The sequence below is a fragment of the Notolepis coatsorum genome (genome assembly GCF_963971535.1).
Source record: "Notolepis coatsorum genome assembly, chromosome: 9".
NCBI classification, from domain to species: Eukaryota; Metazoa; Chordata; class Actinopteri; order Aulopiformes; family Paralepididae; genus Notolepis; species Notolepis coatsorum.
In genome coordinates, this window is record NC_140173.1 from 9,628,389 (window position 1) to 9,656,226 (window position 27,838).

At 42.0% G+C, this 27,838-nt stretch overlaps 1 protein-coding gene across 1 annotated transcript in view; it reads right to left on the minus strand.

Annotated features, from left to right (window-relative positions):
* Nucleotides 1-7,548: 7,548 nt before the first annotated feature.
* Nucleotides 7,549-27,838, minus strand: part of btaf1 (BTAF1 RNA polymerase II, B-TFIID transcription factor-associated) — a 127,803-nt gene continuing 107,513 nt past the window's right edge. The window contains exons 31-38 of the mRNA XM_084321482.1: nt 23,748-23,889; nt 23,154-23,284; nt 18,741-18,863; nt 17,465-17,617; nt 15,179-15,390; nt 13,513-13,672; nt 8,789-8,959; nt 7,549-8,427 (exon numbers count right to left, since the gene is read on the minus strand). Coding sequence (XP_084177608.1) covers nt 8,287-8,427; nt 8,789-8,959; nt 13,513-13,672; nt 15,179-15,390; nt 17,465-17,617; nt 18,741-18,863; nt 23,154-23,284; nt 23,748-23,889 — 1,233 coding nt within the window. The 3' untranslated portion in view covers nt 7,549-8,286. The remainder of the gene's footprint in view (nt 8,428-8,788; nt 8,960-13,512; nt 13,673-15,178; nt 15,391-17,464; nt 17,618-18,740; nt 18,864-23,153; nt 23,285-23,747; nt 23,890-27,838) is intronic.

Consider the following 27,838-nt stretch of genomic DNA (forward strand, 5'->3'; position numbering starts at 1 on the left):
CTCTTGGAATAGGGAGTGGGGGAGGGAGGGAGGGGGAGGGGGGGGGGGATTTGCGAAAGTCTATCAGCTTAGAATTTGCACTTTGGCACAAAACGCTCACTATAACACACACAGGATGGTATGTTAAGACACCTGGTTCTTTTCAATCCCCCGCTCTTTGTCGACCGGTCGGCTTGGTGATGTCCTGGTCGGGTGCCGCCTCGCCACGGCAGAGGTGGGACCATACATATATTTAAAAAAGTATATATTTTTTTTGTTTCATATCTATATACATATAGATAATAATAAAAAAAGGAGCATGCACTTATTTTCAAAACAATTTGTAGTATATGGCCCCTAGTAGAAAAGAAAAAACTACAAAAAAAACAACAATAAAAAAATTACCAAAGGCAAATTAAATTAATGCATACAGAGGAAAAAAAAAACAAAGGTGGCATATGATGTAGCGAGATTTATCAACTATCAAGTAGTGCAGGCCATTAAAACGGCCAGAGTAAACAATAACACAACTATATTTGCTCAAAATTTTGACTCTGAAAAATATTAATACCTCATAAACGCAATCAGATTATTTTGCTTTCAATTTCTAGGTCTTTATTTTTATAATAACATTATTTTCTAGTGTTATGTAAATGTGACGCTGCAATAGCTTTGCTGCTAATTCCATGGTATGAACAGATACCATAAGTACTTTATTCAGGCTAAGGTGTTTAAAAAACAATAACAACAATAACAACAACATCATCAACAATCTAGAGAAGCACCTGGTGTTTAGGATGACAAGCTATCACGGGGGGTGGATGGGGGGGCGCCACCTAGAAGACGATAGCTACCTTGGGTGGGAGTCGGTGGGTGGGTCACCTCTAACTGCATGTTTATTTCAATCGGGTTGCTGCATGCAATAGAATTTCAGTATCATGTCTACTATTGGATTCTGCCCATGTTTGCACAACACACTATAGATGTACGTACAACTAGCACGAAACTGGACACAGGGATGACTGGTATACAGAGTCAGGAAAGCTGTAGGGGACATTCTCCCTAGCTAGCTGGCTGACGAGACATCCCACAGGGCAGTCTGAGCTGGCTGCCTCTGCTCTGACGGTGGTCAACACATCCAGATGATTAAACATAATAATAATAATAATAATAATAATAATAATAATAATAAATTAATAATAATAATAATAATAATAATAATAATAATTAAAAGAAGAAAAAATAAAACATAATAATCATGAATCCAATCTAATGTAGGAATACCATTACAGAAAAAAAACTGTCTATGATAGGTGAAGTACTTTTTTGCAGTGATTGTTGATATAATTGTGCAATTTTTTATACCGTATGTAGTTAGGTCTGAGAAAGCCTAGAACTGTGATTCGCTTTAACTGTCGTTGATGTCCGACATAGAAGTCCTGTGAAACTTCATAACTAGTGTATGCACACGTATATATGTTCTCTTGTACACAGACAATTGCACCAGTACACACATAGCCTCTTACACACACACACACACGGATAGCTCTTATCTTTGTTATACACACACAGTTTGATTCAAGACACATACAGAACAGATGCAGAATAACGTGATCTTAACTTGTGAGCTAACTAAGAAACAGCCTCTGTTTTCACGCATTGACGAAAGCGTACGTTAATTTTCCCCAAAAATAACCAAAGAGCTCACATGTTCAACTTAAAACAACACCACCACACACACACACACACACACACACACACACAGGAGGAGACTGTGCTGATAACCTCTTCACATGAGGCTGAAGGTGCAACGCAGACGCATCCGTGCAGTGATATTATCCATAAGGAAAGAAGGCAGTGACGAGAGGAAAAGACAAAATATTGAAGCTACTGGAGACTTTTTATTTTTTATTATTATTTCTTTTTTTTTATATATAATATAAACGGAGCTCCTTGTCAGCCTGCACATGTTCTCACCACCACACAGCTAGGGGTCGGAATAACATTATGCCAGAACATTATGTGCTCGCTGGTTCACCATATTTATCCAGATTTTTTCCTGCAAAGCTTGAAGTAGAATAATGACCTGCTAAAATGGTGGACATATTTTTTTATCAAGAAAAGAAAAAGGCTATGGTTATGGGGCGCAGTTCAATGGTTCAGGGGAGGGGGGGGGGGGGGGGGGTGGGTAGGGCAGGGGGGGGTAGGGGGGGTTTGGATGGGAGGGAACACATTTTGGTATGGATGCAATACATAAACTAAGGTATTGGCTGCTGAAGTTGGGGTGGCTGGGGCTGGATTGGTGGAGTTGTGGGGGGGCTAAGTTACACTGGTTTTAGCAGTTTTGTGGACAATCCGCCTGGATCCCTACATCATTGCAGTATGTGTGTTGTTCCCCCTGTCTGTGAGTCGTGGTTGTCCCGTGCTGGCGCCCCGCAATGCCTCGCGATACCCCCCTCTCTCTCTCTCTCTGTTTTAGTCGCAAACTGTTTGCTTTAGAATATGTTTTTTTGTTTCTTGTAAAAGAAGAAAAAAAGAAAAAAGCTAATGGAAAACTAAACAGAAGATACTTTTTTACTGATAGAAAAAAAGAGACTTAAAAAAAGGAGGCTTAACCCTGAGTAATAATAAGTATCCCTATGAAAGTGAATTCTGGGTGTGTTTTTTGTGATGTTTATTTCCCCGGCGCCCAGAAGGGTTTTCTATGTTTTTGTTCCTTCTCTTTTAATAGACATTTGTTATGCACTACTCTTTGTATCTGGACAGTTTTTTTCGACAGTCAGCAATTCTTTTTGTTAAAAGAGAGAGAAAAAAAAAGAAAAAGCCTGCTTTCTGACTGACATGATCTTTTGCAATACCTCAATTTTGAAATATATTAGGAGAGAAACTGATATTTTCTAAGTAAGTTTATTCAGATAAAAAATATATATATTAATTTAATTCTTCGAGAGATGATTTAACAGATGGTTGATTTTATTTTTATCATGCTTATTTGCTTTTATTTTAAATTTTATTTTTTGAAAATGACGACAACTGAAGGAGCTAGAGCTTTATAACTTTAATATAAATGACGTAGTTAGCTAAAGTACCGTCTACTTTATTACAGAGGAGAATGGAGTGAGCGTCCCACTGGTTGAATTGCCGTCAAAAGGCCACGGTGTCACCAAAACAAACAAATAAGCAGTAGTGATCTGAGGAAAACACTGAGTTCTCAAAAAAATAAATTGAAATCTTTAGAAATATCAGGTGCTTAGGAAAAAAAACTGAAGATACTTCCCTCGTTTTTTGTATATTTATAATCATTTACTATGCTGACCAGAATTGTGAAAGAGGTCTTCTGTTCATGTTATTTTTTTAAGAAAACTTTTTTATGTTTCCTAAAAGTATGTGCTCCCTTTTTTGTTTTTGTAAAAGCAACATAACCCTGATTTATTAGCCTGATATCGTTGGAAGATAAAAGAAAAAAAATAGACTTCTGAGAGTCATTTAACAGATGGAGGTAGAGAGAAAAGAATGTTATTTTTAACTCAAAACAAGACAAGTGTTTCAACTGTTAACTTGATCGAAAGCCCCCAAGGTGCATCAATTGAATGGTGGCCTTCTATTCACGCAAGACTTTAATTAGTCCCATTTCTTTTTTTAAGGCTAAGAACCTTGATTCTTTGTTGTAATGTGCAATACTGTTTGTACTGTTTGTAAAAAAGAAGAAAATGAGAAAAAAGAGGCACAAATCTTTATTGCAGAATTATTTTCATTGCAAGCATTGTGATTCACTAAAAATCATTTTCTACAGTGTATTTACCTACTCTACATGCTAGTACCTTCCAGTAGTAATGTAGCCTTTGTACTGAGAAATTTTCATTATTTTTAGAAAGTTTTGCTAAAAAAATAAGAATTTAAACATATTTACATATTTTCATTTTTATTTCGTATTTTCTTTACAGACTTATTTCTCAACCATAAATAGTTATTTCTTGGGGAGACTTTCATATCTGGTCAATGTCATTAATATTATTTTGTATTTTTACTTGGAATAAATTAATTTTATGATGCTAATTCTTTAAAAAGTTTATTTTTTCGTTTGTTCACTTTGTTTTATTTTTGAAGCTGAAAAAAAAACGTTGTAATATTGTTACTAAAGTGTCTAGATTTTTTGAAATGCTAAGCTTTGTGTTAACTTCGCTGATGTTGCTTACATTAGTGTGAAAATGATCTACGGAGAAAAAAGAAAGGAAAAAACGACACAAAACTACACAATGATGGTTGGTAATGTTAAGTGATTGGCAATGTAAATGAACAGGCAATTAAATAAAATGGCAGAATGGAGCATACATACAATGTTGTGATATTGTGGAAGCTGGACAAAACACAACAATAACTAATACTACAGTACTTCACTCCCCACCACGAGTAAATTACATTGTATGGCCATGAGATGTCAATACACATGAAGCATCAAAGCAGCAACTCCTGTATACTGCACTTTCATTGTTTACACGTCACCCTCAAACCTAAAGATAGCGATATGGTCCCAGAATGCACCAGGGTGATTGTATTTAAGTATGAATGTAAATGATACACAATGTGTAGTTAGGTTTAGTGGGGGGTGAGGGGTTTGGCATGTTTCCATTGTAGAGTCTGCATTAATGAGGTATTGGTCTGAATCCCTGCAGTTTCTAAATATGCCTGCATTTATATTCCCTAACCTTTTATCACATGCTTTACAAATCTTCATTTGACAATTTCCACTCGCCTTCCGTTTTGCCATTATGGGGTGACAATCTATGCCTCTGTCTGGAATAAAGACCTAAGCTTCAGTCATGAAATGTTCTAACATCCCTTGCTCTATCATGTAGTACCAAAAATACAGAAGACGTAAAACATTGATGTGAGAAGAATGTTATTTCTTGCCTTTTCTACCAGTTTATACAGGTGATGCTAGAAAACAGGCCTGGTGTACTGTGCAAGCCCAATGTTTTCTCTCTCCCTGGGGGAGGTATAGTCCATAGTTCCTTTACTTATTAGCCTTATTTTTGTTTATTTCCCTTTGCTAAACAAACAATTTAAACCATAACAAAAAAAGCAACTGTAGCCTATGTGCAACGAAAAGGGACAATATAAGACTGGTAGGTGGAGATTCTCATGTCTTGGGGTGATGGAGGCCATCTTATATATTCCTCTCTATAGATATACCTGTATTTCATGTAATACTAGACTTGGATAGTAAACTGTATATTCACTACTGCTTCATGGCGATACTCTCTCTGGGTCGGTACACACGTGTAGGTCTCGTCACCATGTTGTGATCTCAAAATAGATGAAAAAAGATGTTAATGTGCTTGATATCTTGTTCCCCCCCCCCCCCCCCCCTACTTCTGAAATGTATTTTTATTTAATTTTTTGCATCCGTGTTTTTCTTTTATAAGTTTTTAACTCCAGACTTGAAACTGGTTCCATATTGACAAGGCTTTTTGGAGATTGTTGACTTGGACCTATGCTTGTCTGATTTATTTGCAGTCTAAAACTGTGATTTGAAAACATGGAGCTCAACGCTGCTAATGCTTACCACTACTCCTTCAGTTTGTAGTTCCCACCTTGACCTTTCCCTTTTCTGTACTAATAAGCAAATCTGATTAAACGTAGTTGTATGACGGTGTGAAACCTTGTGGTCTTTTGCATGACATTCCTCTTCAGTCCCTTTCTCTCTCTCTCTCTCTCTCTGCTGCTTAGCGCTAGGTAGATGCCAGGAGAAAGCATGACTGTCTTACTAAACCCCAGTTTCTACAAGTCACATGTGTCTTGTGGTATCTTTGTTGCAGTAAGCCCAAAATCTGGTTTTAGAGAATAACATGCATGCAAGGCGGAAACTCGCTCGTGACAAAGGCAGGACAATCTTACTAATGTGCTATGCGGAATGAGACGTGCTATATGCAATGCACCAGCATTAAAAATAGCAGACTTAATACCCGGCGTTACAGTATGGCCATTGACAACTTCTCTCCCTCATCCGTGATATGGTCACATCAAACCCGCCCCCGTCCCACACTTTAGACCCTTCTTGTTCTAATGGAGGTCAGGGTTCCCACCCTGGCCCTCACGTTAACCTCCATGAATACGTCCAATTACTTTAAAGACTTGCAATTCCTCTATTTTTAGCCCACGAAGGTTGTGAAAGTATTAACAGTCTGGCTTTTGGACAAGTGGTCGTATGAAGTAGTAAAACATACATTAAACTAATTAGTAAATTCCCTAATATACAACACAACTTCCCCAGTTTACGGTCCCCATCTAGAATACACCAGTGCCATGCAATTCCATGACCAGGGATTCAACACATCCTATTTTGTAGTTGGGTAGGGTTAGCTGTAACATCCGCTAGTGGATATTTCTGGTAGCTATAATAATAAATAATAATAGATTGTATTTATATAGCGCTCTTCGTGACACCCCAGAGAGCTTACAGAGTCCATTATTCGTTCATACACAGTCATACCGGTGGTGGTAAGCTACAATTGCAGCCAGAGCTGCCCTGAGGCAGACTCACGGAAGCGTGGCGAATAATCAACGCCTACGGCCCCTCCGACCACCACCAACATTCATTCACATGCATACACATTCATACGAGGCAAGTAGGTTAAGTGTCTTGCCCAAGGACACAACAGCAGTGGGATGGACATGGGCTTGAGCGGGATTCGAACCACCAACCCTTCGATCATTGGACAACCCGCTCTACCCCTGAGCCACGCCGCCCCACATATAATGTTAGCGCCAACGCTAGTCTACGGCAAGGAGATGATTGTGTTGAATGCTTTGCATCGTCGGGTAGATTTAAGAGGACTGAGTGACATCATTACTCAACAGTTCCCCGTCAAGACATCCATCCCAACTCATTCATCTTTAGACTCATCACCCCCTATGCGTGACCACGCCCTCTACTGGACACCCTCAGAAACACTTCAACACACGTGAAACGTTACCTTCCATCATCTTCTTGTAACTGAATCTTGCCACCATCAACAGTTATTAGATTGACAACATTGAGATCCTTAAGGGGGATACCATCCATTTTAAGAATTCACACATCATTCTTCCTGTTCCTCAGAACTGTTGAGTTAGCATTTGGGAACATGCACCTCTCCTAAAGCTAGAAATCAGAGAAACCACCAAACGGGGACACAAAATGTTTGTGCAAGCTCCTACAACCAAATTATTTTTTAATTCCGGTTCAAACCATCTAGCAATGCTAGAATATAAACCTCATGTGGGTGTAAGAGCTCACACAAACCTTTTATGGCCTCATAAAAATCAGAGCCCCCTTCATCTTCTGGAGCAGCTCCAGATTTCTACATCCCAGTGAGATCACCAATCAGTCAGGAGAGAGGTGCATGTTCACAAATACTGACTGAACTGTCCTGGGGCACAGGAAGAACATAATGTCAATACCTAAAAAGGGTGGCATTCTCCTTCAAGTAATGTATCCATTATATCCTGATCATAATTCATGCATTTGTTATTCCCAAACCTACATATAGACAAAAAAACAACCACCCATACCTGAAAAGGTTTGTAGAATTTATTACAATTCCACCAGCTTTAACAAAAAGCAGCACTTACAGAAATATTTACAAAGTCTGCATTATCATTTTTTTAAAACTATTTTGTGACAAGTCTCGCTGTACCAAGTTTGACCTGAGCCGCAAGATTCAGTCTGTAATGCTGCGTCAGTGCAGTGCTTTCTCCAAGTAACTTTCACCAAGTTAGAATGAGCAGTTCAGGACAGACTCTACCATTAGGAGTCCCCCCCCCCTCTGTAGCCCAGTCATGTCAATGTGCTTATGGGGGGTGTGTATATGCATGTGTGGTTCTTCTAGCCAGCTCCACATCCCAGTCTTTCCCTTGACATGATTATACAAAATGTGCATCGATAAGTCACAGAAATCTTGAGAGGCATGTCTGGGTGATTTTAGGACTGTTACTAAAAGTGGAACAGACGAAAGACCAGGCGTCACTGGGTCCAGATGCTTCCATAATGCTGCTCCACTGTGTAGATGGGTCAGAAACCATGCCACAACTCTCAGGCTTTAATGTCGGGAGGCTGATGGTAAGAATGTTATGGTGTGTAGGGGGTTATAAAGTCATAAGCAGTTAATACTAGACACTGGTCGTGAGAAGAGGACAAGGCAGACTCCGAGCCGTGGCCACAGAAATGAAACAGTTGGATTTTACTGGGGGGGGTCTAACGGGGCTCCATCCTAGAGGCCGTCCGGGTCCCGCTGGGCTGGTAGTTGGGGAGGGAGGTTCTGGAGACTAGTGCAGTGAGTGCATGAAGCTGTCCAGGTTGTACTCTGTGTCGTACTGCTGCTGGTCCCACAGTTCTCCGAGGCCGTCCAACACAGACTTCATAGAGGCCTTCCCTGAGGTCGATGGCGAGGGCTCGCCCTTCTCACCCTGAAACACACGGGACGAGAGTCAAGACAGGTGGTCAGACACGAGATGTATTGTAGCTCAAATGTGTGTCATCTAGGAAATGTGCATGTCACTTTAAGCATGCGTTTTATGAAAGAAATGAGCCAGTTTACAGGTAGCGTCTAGATCCCATCACCCAGGAGGACATTAGCAGTGCTCTAGAAGGGCGTCGTCGCTTGTTGGCCGAGCTGCGAAGCCATAACTCTCCACGTCACCTAAAGTGGTTTATAAACCTATTTCTAGCCGCAACCCTAACGTTTCTGCTGCCTACAAAATTAAAAACATCCTTTCTCTCCAAGGCAGGGTCTCTAGACACTACCCAGTGTGCGTGCAAGGGTCTGACCTTATCCAGGGTGAAGAGGTTGAGGAGCTGGTCTGTGCCCATGCTCTGCAAGCTGGTGTTCTCCTGGCTGATGATAGTGTTGGCGATGCTCATCTTGAACTTCTGCAGACCCATGATCTTCTCCTCCAGCGTCCCTCGCGTGATCAGCCTGTAGACGTTCACTACCCGTTTCTGCAGGAGACCATGCGCAGGATTAGAACCCCATTAATAGTGCACTTACCACTTTTATCTTTATCACAGTCTTTTTTTTTTAAGAGTGCATTATAAGCCGAGACTGTTCATATAATGAGATGGATCACCTGTGGTAGTTTCGAAGGGTAAATCTCTAACACTAAAGATGGCAGCGGCCCAATGCACATTACACCTTCTGGTAATAGATAACCAAGTGCAGGCTAAATCGTTATAACCCTTCATTCCAGCCCATGTCCGTTAGGATTCTCAACGCTAATGGGGAATACAGGTGGTTGTGCAATACGCTGCCATCGTCAGTATGAGTGAATGTGTGCGTATTGCTTGCGAGTCATCTAGTCAGGGTGCGATCCAGGAGGGGAGCTCGGTGAGCTATAGCTCCCCTAGATCAGACATCAGCTCCCTTGGGGGTCTCTAAAGCTCCCCTCGGGGTCTCTAAATTACTGAAAATAAATGCTACTTTTGCCATGCATTTATAATTTTTCTGTAATTTTCTGTATCATCATCGTGTATAATAATAAACGTATGCTATTTTGGATGTATGATTAATGATTTGCGCACTAATTCACACGTAATATGGCAACATGCATGCTATTCTTGCAATTACCATTCGGAGCGCGGAGGCGCTGCAGCCTGCTGCGACTATTATTAGTATTACAACGCCCGGTGACCGTGCCGGCGCTGCGGTCGGACTCGTATCAGAACACAGGATAGGATTAGATACTGTAGACAGTGTTGGATGATGATCCATCATCTAATTAAATGGATACTTTTTTTTTTATCATGGAATGTGCTGTGGAAGCCCAGACCGTCCAGACGGCCGGACCTCAACAAGTGAGTTGTCTAGTATTATGTGTTCTGTAGTTACTGAAACTGATTGAATATGTGACAGGATTCAAGAGGTTTATTTGTCACATACATACATAGGCTACTACATTAACGTCCGCGATCACAGTATCCTCCAACAGTCTGACTCCTCCGCGATTATTTGGTTGGCTCACCCAAAGACCATGCTATGGATCGCACACTGCATCTAGTGAGATATGTAGTTTACTGATGCTGCCTTTTACCATGTTGTATGCATGATAAGTTTTATGGCGAATCTGCAGTACAGAGTTCAAGAAAAATATCCCCATGACGACAATAACAGTAAATCTCATCTTAATCACCTTCATAATGGACTGCATCTTGGACTGCATTTTATCCAAAGTGCTTTACAACCTTTGCCGCACATTCACCCATTCACTCACACCGAAGGCAGAGGCAACCATGCAAAGTGCCAATCTGCTCATTGCGAGCAGTTGGGGGTTAACACATTGACCGCCAATCACGTTGTACGACGGGTTTCAAGGTCATGCGAATTCCGCCATTCGACGGCGTACGACGTTATTGAGATCATATTTAATTTTTTCGCTATGGTATTCATAATTCCCTCACCCAGCCTCGGCTGATACAGTGGGAGCCTGCACAACTCTGCAACGCTTCAATACTGCCGCCTGGTGGTGAACGGGCGAGTTACAACCGGAAATGGATCTCTGGTGATCTCCGTGCACCGGGGAAATGCGGGACTCTAGACACACATCCGTGTATATGGATCGCTGCCATAACTCAATAATCGATATGATTTGGGCGTTTATTATTATACAAACCGGAAATGGATCTAGTCAATCCACGTCAAATAAATGGGATCTTTTTCCTCCAGTCTCATCGGCGAACGGTAAGAGGATGCTGACGTCATTTTCAGCATGATTGTTTATTATTATTAATGCAAACTGCTCTGATCAATATATCACCCATACTACATAAAGCATTTACTGACGATCACGGAAATATAAACGACCCCTCCCCCTCATGTACAGTTGACATTTTTAATATAGCGTGTATCGGCAACAAACTGCAGTTGATAATCTATATATGCGTTTATGCCTATAACTCACGTTCTAGGAATTACTGCAGAAAACGATAAAAACATATTTATATTCTAGACGGTATTTTCGTATGAATCTATGAATGAAAAGGTATAACGTTCCTACATCCTGAACGATAGATAATCGATGTTGAATGGGCCATAGTAATGTCAATTTAGCAATACAATTTAAAAAGTTATAGCCCTGCAAAGAAGGTGAACATCTCCATAGGCTTAGAGTGGTGGCAGAGAGTGGTATGAGACGGGCAAACTCCGTGGCAGTTAATGTGTTAAGAGTCTTGCTCAAGGACTTCAACACGCTGCCGGGCAGAGCCAGAATCGAACCGGGAACCTTCCGATTACCAGACGACCGTTCTACCTTATTAGAATAGAACAAAGACCTAATGCCAGGATGCTCAGCCCAGCCGCAGGGCCTGTTCCAGCCGGTCTACATTCTAGTCTCTTCATGATCTATGTCAGCATGTCTTTTAAACTGTGGGTCGTAAAATGGTTCACAGCCTCATTTCAGGACAAAAATACTAGAATGTTTTCATGATTCCAGGAGGAAGACAAACGTACCAAGTAGGGATGTCCGATATTATCGGTCAATATTGGAATTAAAATGTAATATCGGAAATTATCTGTATCGGTTGATTTTCTTTTTTACATTTATGCAACCTTTATTTACCCAGGCAAGCAAATAAGAACAAATTTAATTCCACGACAAGAGATATGTAATGTTAATTACCTGAAATTATTCAGTTTTTTGGGGGGGGAAACCCTGCATATATCGGTATCGGAAATTAAGAGTTGGACAATATTGGTATATCAGATATCGGTAAAAAAGCCAATATCGAACATCCCTAGTACCACGTTCAGGTCCTAAGCTGGTTTTAGAATGCTCATGTACTCTACCCTTGATTGAATTTTTTTTTAACAGATTGCAGAATGGGTACAAACAATACAGTACAGCTCAATATACACAATTGTTAAGGGGATGCAGACCAGAGAAAGACTTTCGTCTTGTTTACATCAGGGTCCCCCATTTTCAATTCATCATAACATATATGACATACATGACATACAAATATACAGTACTGTTTGAGAGTACAAAAAGAGTCTATATACATTTGAGGGGGAAGAAACTGTACATTGGAGGAGGTTGGGTAGGTGGGGTGGGGGAACTGTACATTGGAGGTGGGTGGGGTGGGGGGTTGGGTAGGCAGGGTGGGAAACTGTACATTGGGTTTGGACATTTACAAGGGCCAGTTTCGAATTGTAGTCTCCCGTAGGTGCTCTTTTTAGAGAGGTTTTGAAAATGGGTAGTGATTCACATTCCTTTACAGCTGTGGGTAGGGCGTTCCATATTGATGTGGCATAATTGCAAAACGAGTTTAGTCCCTTGTTTGAGCCGAATCTGGGTTTAACATGATTTGTGGAGCTCCCTCTGGTGTTGTGGTCATGGTATTCACTGACCTTTGGGAAGTATTTTGACATGTACATGGGTACCTTCATGGTGTAGTGTATCTTGTAGACCAGGCCCATTGCAAGTTGCTGTACTCTGTCGTCTACTCTAAGCCATCCTAGGTTGTCAAAGTGGGCAGGGGTGAGGTGGGTTCTAGTAGTAAGGTCAAGCAGTAGTCTGACCAGTTTGTTTTGTGATGTTTGTAATTTTGTTTTTAGTGCCTCTGAGGTGCTTTGGTACCATGAGGTGCAAGCATAGTCATAGTACCCTTGAATGAGTGCTCCTGTTAGAGTCTTCAGGGTATTCTTGTTTACCAGAGAGGAGATGCGGTACAAGAATCTAGTTTGTTTGTTGACTTTTTTGATTGCGCTGGATTGACTTTTTTGATTGCGCTGGTTTTAGAATCCTCTGTACTCTACCCTTCTGCGCTGGTTTTAGAATCCTCATGTACTCTACCCTTCTGCGCTGGTTTTAGAATCCCCATATACTCTACCCTTCTGCGCTGGTTTTAGAATCCTCTGTACTCTACCCTTCTGCGCTGGTTTTAGAATCCCCATATACTCTACCCTTCTGCACTGGTTTTAGAATCCCCATATACTCTACCCTTCTACGTTGGTTTTAGAATCCTCTGTACTCTACCCTTCTGCGCTGGTTTTAGAATCCCATATACTCTACCCTTCTACGTTGGTTTTAGAATCCCCATATACTCTACCCTTCTGCGCTGGTTTTAGAATCCCATGTACTCTACCCTTCTGCGCTGGTTTTAGAATCCCATATACTCTACCCTTCTGCGCTGGTTTTAGAATCCCATATACTCTACCCTTCTGCGCTGGTTTTAGAATCCTCATGTACTCTACCCTTCTGCGCTGGTTTTAGAATCCCATATACTCTACCCTTCTGCGCTGGTTTTAGAATCCCATATACTCTACCCTTCTGCGCTGGTTTTAGAATCCTCATATACTCTACCCTTCTGCGCTGGTTTTAGAATCCTCTGTACTCTACCCTTCTGCGCTGGTTTTAGAATCCTCATGTACTCTACCCTTCTGCGCTGGTTTTAGAATCCTCTGTACTCTACCCTTCTACGTTGGTCTTAGAATCCTCATGTACTCTACCCTTCTGCATGTTGTTCTCCTATCCCGTTTGTATCAAGTCAAGGGACCGTACCTGTCCTATCCTGTGGGCACGGTCCATGGCCTGCAGGTCCCTCATGGGATTCCAGTCGTGCTCCACAAACACCACCGTGTCTGCACCAGTCAGGTTGAGGCCCAGACCGCCCACGTGTGTGGTCAGCAGGAGCACGTCGATGGACGGGTCAGTGTTGAACCTGAAAAGCATAGAGCAAGGACAACTCATCTCAGAGGGAGGAGGAGACCGTCTGGGACTGTGATAGGACAACTCAGAGGGAGGAGGAGACCGTCTGGGACTGTGATAGGACAACTCAGAGGGAGGAGGAGACCGTCTGGGACTGTGATAGGACAACTCAGAGGGAGGAGGAGACCGTCTGGGACTGTGATAGGACAACTCAGAGGGAGGAGGAGACCGTCTGGGACTTTGATATGGCTAAATGGACACCATTAACACTTTCCTTGCCGGAGCTCGGTGCCCCGGAACCTCCTTGAATGCCGCCACCCACTTCAATGTTAGCGTTAAAAACGCCTAATCTATGTTTTAAATGATGGCTATGTGTCTAATCTGCCCGTCGCTTATCAATGACTCGTTTGCAGTCAACATTGTCGAAACGGATTGTTTTTTTATCGGTTAATTTTAGTTTTATAGCATTTTGAAAAGCCCCCGTTTAAGGAAAATAAAGATTCTGTGATAAGACATTTACTGGAATATTATAGAATACACAAAAACTTTGTAATTTTTCTGCCTATTTATGAATAGTTTTCAAATAAACGCTAGATTATCGATAGTATATGTGTACGTATGCACACTATAGACGAGAGCTGAAAATCGATTATCTTATTTCCTCATCAGCGATCACAGCTAAACAGCCACATCACACATGGGGGACACGCTGTTATCTCAGCGAATACAGCTCAGATTACCCCAAGACTGGTAACAGACTCCTTAACTTAGATCAGATGTTCTCCAAAAAGATTATTCCAATTCCTGATCGCCATTCCAAATATCGATCACGCTTATTGATTGATTATTGGCTGCTGTAAATATATATTCCAGGCTGATTTCAGTCTCGCGATCAGATCCCTCATCATCAGATCCATCACCAGCACAATGGAGCCAGTTGGCTCCACCTCTACAGATCCCAGGTCAGTCTAATCGACTGCCTGCAGTTACACAGGGATAGATGATAGGGGGCGCTTTTCTCCATTCTGAGCTCCTACAGGGGCTGCTGTACCAACGGGAGACTCTGTTGATGAAATATGAATTCAGATGGCTAATAAAAAAATAAAACGATACTAATCCTCGTCTGCACTCAGTGGGGGGGCTAATAAAACGAGATATGACGTCGCTGGCACTCAATGTGTTAAGGCATGCACGGCAGAATACCGATTAATTAATTTGACTGATCAATGACTTTGACTATTCGTTTAGAGTCAGTCATTAGACAAAACTGATTGAGATACATTCAATTTGAGATATATTCTAATATTGTATGCGTGGGAAAATGTTGCTTAATTTCCTGACTAGCTACACATTGGTATCTTTGGTATCCAATGTAAGTATTGAGGAAATCATTCAATACCGTTACCCAAAGCTGAAATTTGCCCCATTTAAAGCTGATATTTGCTTTAAATCAACACCGGTATCTGTACATCAGCGCCATTAAGAACAAACTAGCAGTCGGACCACCAGACCAACGGACCTGGAGACGATGGAGTGGCGCAGGCCAGCCGGCACACTGCCGTCCAGCCTCAGGTAGGCGACCGAGGGCAGCTGGGGCTTCAGCAGGTCGTGCTCCACGATGTCCAGCATGCTCTTCAGCTGGCAGAAGATCAGCACGCGGTGCTGGGCGACCACAGTCTCCGTGCCGCCCTCCGACGCCCCGCTGCAACCCAGGCCGCAGTCCAGCAGCAACTAGAGGGCATTGAGGGGAAGAGAGACTTCATTAGTCAGAACTATATCTTCATATACTCATTAATGGTCAAGGGTGGGACGATACGAATCACTCACGATAATGTGGTGAATTTGGCCCTTGATAACGATAATCAATATATTGCAAGAAAATTAATACATCACGATATCTATAACTGAAGAAAAAATATTGACAGAATTTACATTAAAGCTTATCAGATTCTTTAGTGTGCGTCAAACTGGTAGTCTCTAACACACTGACTATTAATCATGTCCCCGACGGAAAACCGTGTTACAATCAGAAATAAAAAAATATATATACATATTCAGATGGGTAAATGGACTGCATTTATATAGTGCTTTTATCCAAAGCTGGATTTTCTTCCCCCGACCTTAGTTGCGGAAAACTTTGATTAGTAAAAATAGATTATCACAAAATAAAGAAATCTATTTTAGATTAGGGTCATACACATTTTAGTTTGAAAATTATGGCAAGATTTGGCGTTGCCGATTGGCCAACTTCACCAACTAGGGTGTGTTATTTGTTCATTGTCACCTTGTTGGGAAGAGTTCCTATATTGATACTTCAGTTAAAATGGACCATTGTTAGCATCCCATGAAAATCTTGTAACGGGTCCCTGGTGATGAAAAATACTAAGACTAAAATGTAAATGTCAGGGTGTCCCTTTAACTCATTCAGCGCCAGTCACGATGATAGTCGGGTTAACTCGTCATTGCTTGAGCGCCAATCACGAGTATAGTCAGGTTTTAATCGACATTTCTTTTATTAGCGATATCCATTCATTTTCATCCATCCAGCCTGATGTTATCGTTGGGAATGGGTCTGCGCTTGCAAAAGGGCAAATACCGCCGCCTATGCCTTCCAGCGGGTATTGAACTCCACTGGGAATGGTGTAGTTTCTCTTCTGGGACGATCCGAGCGCCGGTCTAAACCACATTGCATGCTTGCACGAGGAAGGATAATAATGATGATCTAGCATTGATTTCAGGAAGATTCGATAATCAGGTGAAAAATTACATGTTTACTGTACCGGTATTCCACTAAAACGCCATTATCGCGTCTTTCTCTGGAATTTCTCAGAATCACCAAAACTATATTCATATTCAAAAGGCTATAAAACGAGGGCGGCTAAGTGGCGCAGTGTGCAAGGCGCTCGCCACTAACGCAGGAGATGCTGGGTTCGAGCCCAGCTCTCGGCGTTGCTTCCGGCTTGGCTGGTCGTTCATACTAATACAATTGGCAGTATTAGGGGGTGGGAAAGCCGGTGGGTGGGGATCGGACGTTGTGGACAGCGACTCATACAGGTCGGTTGGTGCGCCTGTACAGCAGAATCAGGAAGCAACGGTACTCCTCGCCGCTGAGATCGCGCTGTACAGGTGAAAAGATGCTACGGCTGCCTCCTGGTGTACCGGAGGGGACACGTGATGCAAGGCTTCGTCCACATTGCAGTCGACCAGTGGGAGGCATGGTCTAACAACGTTCGAGACAGGGGAGGGTAGAATTGGATTATACGAAATTGGGATGAGAGAATAGAAAATGGGGAGAAAAAGTAGATAAAAAAAAGGCTATAAAACGGAAATGTACTGATGAAAAAAATCCGTTTCGTACATGTTGACTGGAAGCAACTCACTGATAATCGACGGGTGTATTAGACCCATAGCTATAATTTAAGATATATTTTAAGGACTCGCAAATCTCAGTCCCCCCCATTGACTTACAGCGGTGGCGTTCTAGCGCCATCACGCGGATTAAGCGATGGCGCAGAATGAGTTAAAAGATCCCCTCCACATGAGTGTTTAACATGACAAATGTTGTATATTTAATAACAATTCATTTGGTATGGTTTTCCCACCAACATTTTTCAATAAACTGAACAATTGAAAATGTAACAATTGTTTGTGTATAGATCACTAGATGTATGTAGTACAGAGAAGCCTCCCCCCCCGACGAATGTGAAAAGGGTGCTCTAGCGACAAGTTCTGCACAAATAAATGTAGCAAGAACATGTCTTCATGGGGAGGGGACCTTTAAGTTTGACATTGTAGCCTATTGTACCTGTTTGAGTGCAGACAGTTTGGGTGCATGCTGGATGTCTCGTAGGCTGGTGTGCTGCATGGCCAGCTGCTCAGAGATGCGTTTGTACTCTGGGTGCTGTGGGGTCAACACCAGCGCAGGGTGGTTACACAGCTTCCTCAGGTACTGCAGAGCCTGGGGAGAACAAGAGTGGTTACACAGCTTCCTCAGGTACTGCAGAGCCTGGGGAGAACAAGAGGGTGGTTACACAGCTTCCTCAGGTACTGCAGAGCCTGGGGAGAACAAGAGGGTGGTTACACAGCTTCCTCAGGTACTGCAGAGCCTGGGGAGAACAAGAGAGTGGTTACACAGCTTCCTCAGGTACTGCAGAGCCTGGGGAGAACAAGAGTGGTTATACAGCTTCCTCAGGTACTGCAGAGCCTGGGGAGAACAAGAGGGTGGTTACACAGCTTCCTCAGGTACTGCAGAGCCTGGAGAGAACAAGAGTGGTTATACAGCTTCCTCAGGTACTGCAGAGCCTGGGGAGAACAAGAGGGTGGTTACACAGCTTCCTCAGGTACTGCAGAGGCTGGGGAGAACAAGAGAAAAACAAGCTGAATATAGTGTATATTGATCTTTGTAAAACAAATACTAAACTTAGTACCACAAGGGATGCATTTTAGCGTTATTTTTCTTCCAGAGGAACAGATCACATAATGGGGACGTTTCACTGGCACTTCAGATGTTAATGCTAACGAACGGTTTTAAAAGCGTTCACATAGTACAGGGAGCATATACTTTAAGGTAGGGATGTCCGATATTATCGGCCGACCGATATTATCGGCCGATATCGGCAGTAAAATGTGATATCGGAAAATATCGGTATCGATAAAAAAAAAAAAAAAAAAAAAAAAATTACATTTATTTAACCTTTATTTACCCAGGCAAGCAAGTAAGAACCAATTCTTATTTTATTTATTGTCAAAAGTATGCATGTTGGTTTAATTCAACAACAAGAGATATGTAATGTTAATTTTTACTTTTTTAATTATCATATTTTGCACAGATAATGCTTACATTTAGAAAGCCTTTTGAATGCATCCAGTGAAATTATTAGTTACCTGAAATTATTCCGTTTTTTTGGGGGGAAACCCTGCATATATCGGTATCGGTTGATATCGGTATCGGTATCGAAATTAAGAATTGGACAATATCGGAATATCGGTATCGGTAAAAAAGCCAATATCGAGCATCCCTACTTTAAGGCATAGCAGCTGCTATCAAAATACCCCCCGTGTTTTATGGAGCCTGTGAGTACCTGGAAGACGTGTCCTGTAGCCTTTAGCTTGGGCTTCTCCTCCTCCTCCGTGGAGGCTGTAGAGATGGTGTCCTCCACACTGACCTTGGCCCGAGACTTGGCAAAGTCCTCATACAGCTGAACCTACAGACAGGATAGATGTTTTTAGGGCTGCAATGATTAGTCGACATAAATCGACGACGTCGATCATAAAAATTCAATGACACGGAATTTTTGTGTCGATGCGTCATATAAAAAGGAAACCGAGAGCCGGTAACGTTCATTCAAAACTGCGCAAATGCACTACAGGAAGTGCTGGGGCAGTATCATTTCCCTCGTCTGCCATGACTGCATTCTGTGTACTAACGACAAAGAAGAAGAAAGCAGTGATGCACGAGCAAGCACCCTGGAACCGTGATGACAGCTACTCGGATCATGGGTAAGTTTTAGCTTACATGTTGGAAAACAGAATGTCTCATGGATAATGCTTGCTAAGCGAACGCTATTTCAGTTAATATGTTGTTGAGGCTGCGTGTCCACCAACTACTATGCAACGTTAGGTAACGTTAAACGGCGCCAAGCTTACAGCCTACTAGAGCTTGGCTAGGCTACCGGTGTTTACAGCTCTGAATTAGCACCAAGTGTCGTATTTTTGCAGACTGGAGTATTAATTAGGTAAGTTAAGATAGCTAGTGCCAACGTCCACTGTCTATATAGCGCCATGGTCTAGACTAGGCTGCTTTTTTTTCTCAGTTGAAAAAAAAAGTTAAAATTTTTGGGCTAAGACTGCAGAGACGGGGAACGTTAGTGCTAGCTATCTTATATCTGATGATTTATAAGTTGGCTATAGCAATGCAATCACGGGTTCCTTTATGGACGCTGTCATTTGTAAATGGTGTGTTCCTCTGCAGGAGATCAGAGTAAGACAAACACATACACTCTCACTCACACACAGCAAACAAAACACCTAGAAGTCTGTCTGATCTGACTCATCCTCCTCTCCCCTTACAGCTGTTGGATGGTGGAGCCTAGTGAGTCGATCCACATCACCCTCCTGGACCAGGTTAACAGCCCCATCAGAACCACAGTGCTGAGGCAGAGGCTGCTACTTTTAAAACATTTGCACATTATCTTTACAATTAAACTTGCACTTTAATTTGTATTATTTAATTTGTTTTCATTATGATTGATTATTGTATTTGTTATTAAAATACATTTGATTAAGCAAGTAGTTTAAGCAATTAAGCAAAGTTCAAATGTTTCATGAGTCCTTATTTAAATTTGCTATGGGATCATGTTAAGGCAGAGGGAGGGTGACATTCACAGGTGTGCAGACTTGAGCATGTGAGGTAAAACATGCACTGGAGCCCTGAAAATGAGCCACGCCCACAGTGACAGAAATAATCGTTAGTTGCAGCCCTAGATGTTTTCATGGTCAATAGGAGGTAAAGGCTAGCTCACTAGCCACATAAAGTATATCAGTGTTAGACATGTTAGCTCACTAGCCACATCAAGTATATCAGTGTTAGCAGGGGCGTCGTTTTGGTATGGCAAATCAAAGATTTTTTTTTTTTTTTTATAATTACAATTTTTATGTTGATTTAGAATTTGAATGTCAACATTACGAAGCTTCGAACGATTCGGTACAGCCCTAGCATGTTTTGATATCGTCAATCATCTCACTTTTACTAGGTGACTTTTACTATAGGTGACTAACTCAAATATGCCACAAAAAAAGGAAAATGGACATAGAATTTTTTTTGTCAAAGGGCAGCAGAGACAAGTGATACAGGGACACAGGTAAGGTCTTACAATGGCTTAGTGATAACAGTGCAGTTCAGCATTCAGTAGGGATGGGTACCTTTCACATTTGAACCGATACCGGTACCTGTGAATCGATACCGGTACCCAACGGTACCTTTTTTCGGTACTTTAAAAAAAAATTAAAAAAAAATTAAAAAAATTATTTTTTATTAATCTTTTTTTTTTTACTTTTTTTTTTTTTTTTTACTTTTTTCTTTTCATGTCAACGTTCACACGCACAATATATGCTTACCTAGGATTTGACTTGATTCAACAACAAAGCAGTCGGAGCAATGACAAGCCGAAAACTGCCGAAATTTTATTTACCTACCTCAGTCGTAAAAAAAAATCCAAACTTCAAATAACTACAATTTCGACAGTTTTCGGCTTGTCATTGCTCCGACTGCTTTGTTGTTGAATCAAGTCAAATCCTAGGTAAGCATATATTGTGCGTGTGAACGTTGACATGAAAAGAAAAAAGTAAACAAAAAAAAAAAAAGTAAAAAAAAAATTAATAAAAAATATTTTTTTTAAATTTTTTAAATTTTTTTTTCGGTTTCTCACTTGATTCGATACTCGGTAGTACCGACGTGTTTCGGTTCGGTACCTCAAAAGTACCGAATTCGGTACCCATCCCTAGCATTCAGTAACCCATACTTTTTGAGAACGTGTTTTTGATACTACATTCTGTTGAACACACACCTCAGAACTGTACCTAATGAAAATGGGCTCAATTGCAAGAAAAATAATAGACAGTTATGATATTACATTCTGCATAATTTGTATGCAAAATATTGTGGTTCCCTGCTTTAGTCTGTTGACACATTTCTATACTAAAAATGCTTGTGTAGTCCTGTGTCATACCTAAATGTCATAAGTGAATTGTATAGAAACAACTCACCAAACGTGACTATTGCGCAACTGATTTGACAAAAAAAATCCACCAAGGGGGGGAAACCCCCCCTTAACCCCCCCCCCACCCTCCCTAATTGCCATACCTTGGCTTTTACTGAAACAACACCACTGAGTGTTAGCCATGCTAGCTCACTAGCCACATCAGGTATATCAGTGTTAGCCATGCTAGCTCACTAGCCACATCAGATATATCAGTGTTAGCCATGCTAACACTAGCCACATCAGGTACCGTAATTCCTCTAATAGTGACCGGTATTCAATTACAAACCGGGTCTCTATTAATGGCCGGGTGCGCTCTTGAGCTAAGCAATTATAAGCAGACCTCCTAATACAAGCCGGGTACTAATATACTGAGCTGCTAAGGTAAAGTTACTCGATTTCACTTTGAAAATGTTGAAATGACCAGTGACCACCTGTAATTGCACTGATTACTATTTCATACAGTACCGGTACTTGGTTTCAATAAATGAACCCAGTACATTTTACTGGGTTCAAGGTTTCAATAAATGAACCCAGTACATTTTACTGGGTTCAAACTGACACAAAATATTGATTTATTCATTATGATCAGTTTGAAAATTGGGCGGCTACGTGGCGTAGTGGGCAAGGCGCTCGCCACGAATGCGGAGACGCTGGGCTCGCCTGTTCGAGCCCAGCGCTCCACATTGCTTTCAGTTTAGCTGGTCGTTCATACTAATACACATTGGCCGTATTAGGGGGTGGGAAACTGATGGGTGGGGATCGGGCGTTGTGGACAGCGACTCCTACAGGTCGGTTGGTGCGCCTGCGCAGTAGAATCAGGAAGTGTCGGGGGCAGCGTGAGCCTCCCACGCGTTACTCCTCGCCACTGAGAGATCGAGCTGCGCAGGTGAAAAGATGCGACTGCTGTTACCTCAAGTACCGGAGGGGACTTGTGCTATGTATGACTTAGTCCACATTGCAGCCGGCTTGTGGGAGGCAAGAAACAGCGTTCGTGACAGGGGAGGGTTGAATTGGATGATACGAAATTGGGATGGGAGAAAATATAGAAAATGGGAGAAAAAGTGGATCAAAAAAAATGATCAGTTTGAAAATTTGAAATATAGGCCTCTCTCTTATACATGCCTCCCCTCCTAATAAAAGCCTGGTACCCGCTACAGTTTAAGCAAATACAAGCCCGGGTCACTATTAGAGGAATTACGGTATATCAGTGTTAGCCAGTCTAGCTCACTAGCCACATCAGATATATCAGTGTTAGCCAGGCTAGCTCACTAGCCACATCAGATATATCAGTGTTAGCCATGCTAGCTCACTAGCCACATCAGATATATCAGTGTTAGCCATGCTAGCTCACTAGCCACATCAGGTATATCAGTGTTAGCCATGCTAGCTCACTAGCCACATCAGGTATATCAGCGTTAGCCAGGCTAGCTCGCCTGCCACATCAGGTATATCAGCGTTAGTCATGCTAGACGAGCCCCTAGATACATTTCAGGACCTTGAAACCCATTCACACGCCAATGTAGAAATTCATAAATATATATGGTGTTGATCTGAAAATTAAGTACAACAGCAGCAATATGACAGCCATTACATTGTTGAATTCTAGAGTGGTGTAAGCCTTCATTTCTTTATGCTGCACCTCTGTCCACCTCCATTAACATATCTCATATTACATACTGATCACATGCCAATTCCTATTTTACTAGAGGGCTAGTAGTAGCTGTCCAGAAGTACCTGTAGAGGGCTAAGGTTACAGTAGTAGTCCTGGATGATCTTGGGCGGAAGGTCCTGCAGGACGTCCTCCTTCATCCTCCTCAGGAGGAAGGGCAACACCTGCCGATGTAGAGCTTCCATGGCAAGCACACCTGGAGCAACGGGGACAGGTCAAGGTTCAATCGTGGGTTCTTCAAATCGTTCAGCACCGGACCACAACTTAGTATATTTACTCTCCTCTAATCCTGGTCATACCCTTTTAACATTTATCATAGCCATATTTTGGTCATGTGAGGAGCCAAAAGGAAACGGGCCTGTGACCCGCTTTGGGTCCAGACCAGAGACCCATGGAGGGCTACGCGAGCTACATCTAGGGCTGAAACCAGCCCATTGATAAATGGCTTGTGAAGCCTTCCATGCTTCCGACGTGTCAGGCTACATACAGTTTAAAGAAACACAGCTCTAGATTAATTCAGCTGTGGTGGGCATCTACAGCCAAGAACACCACCGCCACTGAAGAGAAAATGGGAATATTTAGTCCTACTCAAAACCCCAAAAAACACAAGCAAATATTTGTCTAATGTTCATTTTATTTTAAGGAGAGAGCAGCCTTACCCGCTTCCTGCTCCCGCGAGGAGCTCTTGGCATCGCGGCTGGCCAGGATGGGCTTGCCGTAGCGAGCAGCAAACTGGCGCTCTGTGCCCAGGAAGCCAGGCATGAGGAAGTCAAACAGAGACCACAGCTCCAGGACATTATTCTGAGGAGGCCCAGGTAGGAGAGGGGAGACAAGGTGTTACAAAGGGTCAGATTAAACCGAATATATATATTTATTACTTGAGATATATTGTATAATATTTGTATATCGTCTGATATCCCTTGTATATTCTTTGTACATATACACGGAATATCCCTTTACCTAGGTACAGGCCAGACCATAATATTCGTTCTCCTATTGGACAGCGACCCCCTAGGCGCCAACGGCCATACCCCCAAAGTCTAGTTCAAAGCCACCGCTAAGACATGTCTCAACATGCCCAGGCTTGCGCAGTAATACGAGACAGAACTGAGGTTGGCACTAGATTATTCACCTTACGTATAAATACGTCGCAGGTGGATACAGAAGCACTTATCCTAAAACGAGTTAACCCAACAAGTTGAAGCCTTCACCACGATACAACGTGCTGTGAAGTGGGCCCTTTTTTGCCCCTAAATAGAGCCTTGAGAACCGCGTGCGAATTGATAGCTAAAGTGTCAGAGTTTAACGCTGTATCGTCGAGTTCGACTTATTCTATTATAAAGTAATAGTCTATTATGTATAGTGTATCGTGCGGCTACCGTTCTACAGTGACCAGCATTACCACCGGTTCGTCGTACCGAGCTAGTGTACTTATCCAGGCTGGGCGGCCTAACCTTGTGCCGCCATCCGAGGAGTCCTAGACGAGAACCGTGTGGATATGTACACTGGATAACCTACACCGACGAATGCAGAGCCTTCTCCGGCTGGATTATATTGCTTTGGTACTGTGGCTGCTGGAGCAGAGAACCGTCTACCCCACTGCTGTGTGGGATCTACCCTGTGAGGAGCACCGTCGAGCCCGCCTCTAGGACCCAGAGGCTGGCTAGCTTTCATCCATGCTGCAATGCATACCGGAGTATAGCTGTTGCTTTGTCTAAGGACCAAGGGATTATTGCACCGTCTCCTGTACCTGGAGTCTCTTTATTCCTCGTTGATCCAGACTTTTGCTCCCGACAATTCCTCTCCCCTGCTGGCTTACAACCGGAGGGAACCCCCTTAGTATCTCCAGCTGACCTACGAGTGTGCCTTATATAATTCTTATGCTACAGGTGGTATTAATTATACCCATCGTAATATGCTCATGGACTTACGCTCTTGACCTATTTAAGTGTTCTTCGCCATATAAGCGCAACTCATAATTCTCAATATTGTAATCTACTATTGCTGCTCTTCTAATAAATACTTCTAAATATGACTCTTTGTTAAGCCGTGTTATTGTGTGGGTGTTCACCATATATACCGTGTACTGTATGGCCAGTAATTAAAGTACATAACTAAGTAGTGGTTTAATGATACCATACTCTCAATACAGTCAGGGAATTGTACCCCTCAGTTACACAAGGGTTATAATGATTAATATTATTCTGAGGAGGCCCAGGTAGGAGAGGGGAGACAAGGGTTATAATGATTAATATTATTCTGAGGAGGCCCAGGTAGGAGAGACAAGGGTTATAATGATTAATATTATTCTGAGGAGACCCAGGTAGGAGAGACAAGGGTTATAATGATTCATATTATTCTGAGGAGACCCAGGTAGGAGAGACAAGGGATATAATGATGCATATTATTCTGAGGAGACCCAGGTAGGAGACAAGGGATATAATGATTCATATTATTCTGAGGAGACCCAGGTAGGAGAGAGACAAGGGTTATAATGATTAATATTATTCTGAGGAGACCCAGGTAGCAGAGGGGAGACAAGGGTTATGATGATTAATATTATTCTGAGGAGACCCAGGTAGCAGAGGGGAGACAAGGGTTATGATGATTAATATTATTCCCAGGTAGGAGAGGGAAGACAAGGGTTATAATGATTATTATTCCCAGGTAGGAGATGTAATGATTCATATTATTCTGAGGAGGCCAAGGTAGGAGGGAGACAGGGTTATAACTATTAATATACTTCAGAAACACAATTGCTCGTCTGTGGAAAGAACCTCGCTTTTTGAGCAGTTCTCCATGTCCTTTATCCTGGTTTGAGATTTTGTTCCTTTTCCTTCACCATCAACAGATCTGATTTTACTCGTCTATTACAGGTTCAAAACTGTCAGGTATTATGTGGGTATCAAACAAGAGACTGTCGGGCTTTAAAACGGTGTAGGACCAAGGCCTAGAACTGCACCCTGAGAGAGGGAACTGTGCCCCGAGAGGGAGGTTTGCCCTGAGTGGGAGGTTCGAAGGGTCAAGTTTTCAAGTTTCTTTAAATACAGAATACTGTTTCATGAAATGCTGGGTCAAAGTAGGTATAAAGCAGGAGGGAAGACTGTCACGTTTTAACAGAGACGGTACAAAAGACTTTGAACTGTTTAACATTAATCCAGAACTATTTTATTGCACTGTAAAAAATATATTTGATCTATTCTATTCTACTATTTTATTGCACTGCACTATTTTACTGTCTCTTATTATTATTTAAAACTGAATCAAACCATAAACAAGGTGGCCTGTTGAGATGTTAGAGCCTCATGTGAAAAACTGATTTTATATGTTTGCACTTTATGTGCTCATTTTATGCCTGTCTTTTTTCTGTTGTGAAGCACTTTGAGCTGCAGTTTCTGTATGAAAGGTGCTATACAAATAAAGTATCATACAACTGGATAGAGGTTCACACAGAAGGCAGTGGTAGATGAAGGAAAGGTCATTCTATTTTTTAACTATGCCCATTATATGCCCAGGTCAGACAAACATGCGATTGCCCAACAATACAATGTTTATCATGTGGTTTTACAAACTATGATAAACATAAATATTCAATACTCATGACGTAGCATATCCTCATTATTCCATCTACTTGTTTCATTACAGTTTGATCTCACACAGCAGAGGGAGGAGGAAATGCATTAGAACCCATGGATCTGTGATGCAGCCACCATGTTCTTCCAGGTCTGCAGCAGCAGAATCAGTCCATGGATCTCAAACACTTTGCCTCAAACATTTAACCACGGAACCAGACTGGACCCAGTGGGCTTAACCAACTACTCTTCAGTCAGGTTGGGTAGATATTAAGATAATCTCCCGTTATATGGATGAAGGTAAACATACTAGTAGGGGTGGGGGAAAGAAAATCTGATGATACTTCGATGCATCATGATGTGGATGATTCCGAATGGATTCACAAATGTCAAATGTAGATTTTTCTAACATAATGGCGACAGGATGATGAAGAAAAGGGGGAAAGCGGAGCTCAGCGCCACAGCGTTAATGTTTCATAATCACTTCAGCAACAAGGTAATTTCCAAATGTGAACAGGATGATCCAACACAGCCACTATAGGGAGGTGTAGTGGTTACTTCCTGGTCTATAGGGAGGTGTAGTGGTGACGTCATTGTCGTTTCCGGCCGGTCCACCCCTCTTGAAATCGCAATGCATTTCCAATGGACACATTTCTAAATAGTCTCGTTCAAAACAAATAAAGCATGAAAATTGGCATGGTGTACCTTTCTGTGTGTATTCATCCACAATCCATAGCTCAACATGAAAAAATTCGCAATTAATCGTAAAGGTAGCTAAATAAAATTGTATTTCTTCGTTCACTGAGGAACTACACTTCACTCTGGCGCTGCCGACTGTTGTCACCACAGAGTAGACTCCTGGCTGCATTAGGCGACAGCACTGAACGACAGGTGTTCTACTGGTCTTTAACGATAAATGAAACCTTATAACTAACTTTATTTCAACCAAAAATGCTTAAACAATAATGTTAGTGATAGAAGGCAACTCACAGAGGCAGAATTATTACAATAGCCGATAATACATTTTCCCAATGATAAATCCCTATACGGGTGGACCGCGCAGGAAACTAAAATAACGTCAGACTACACCTCCCTATAGGCTACACTACTAAGTCTACACAGATGGATGGACCTCCAGAGCAAAGTTACCAGACTGCCCACAACTCCTTCAGTACATC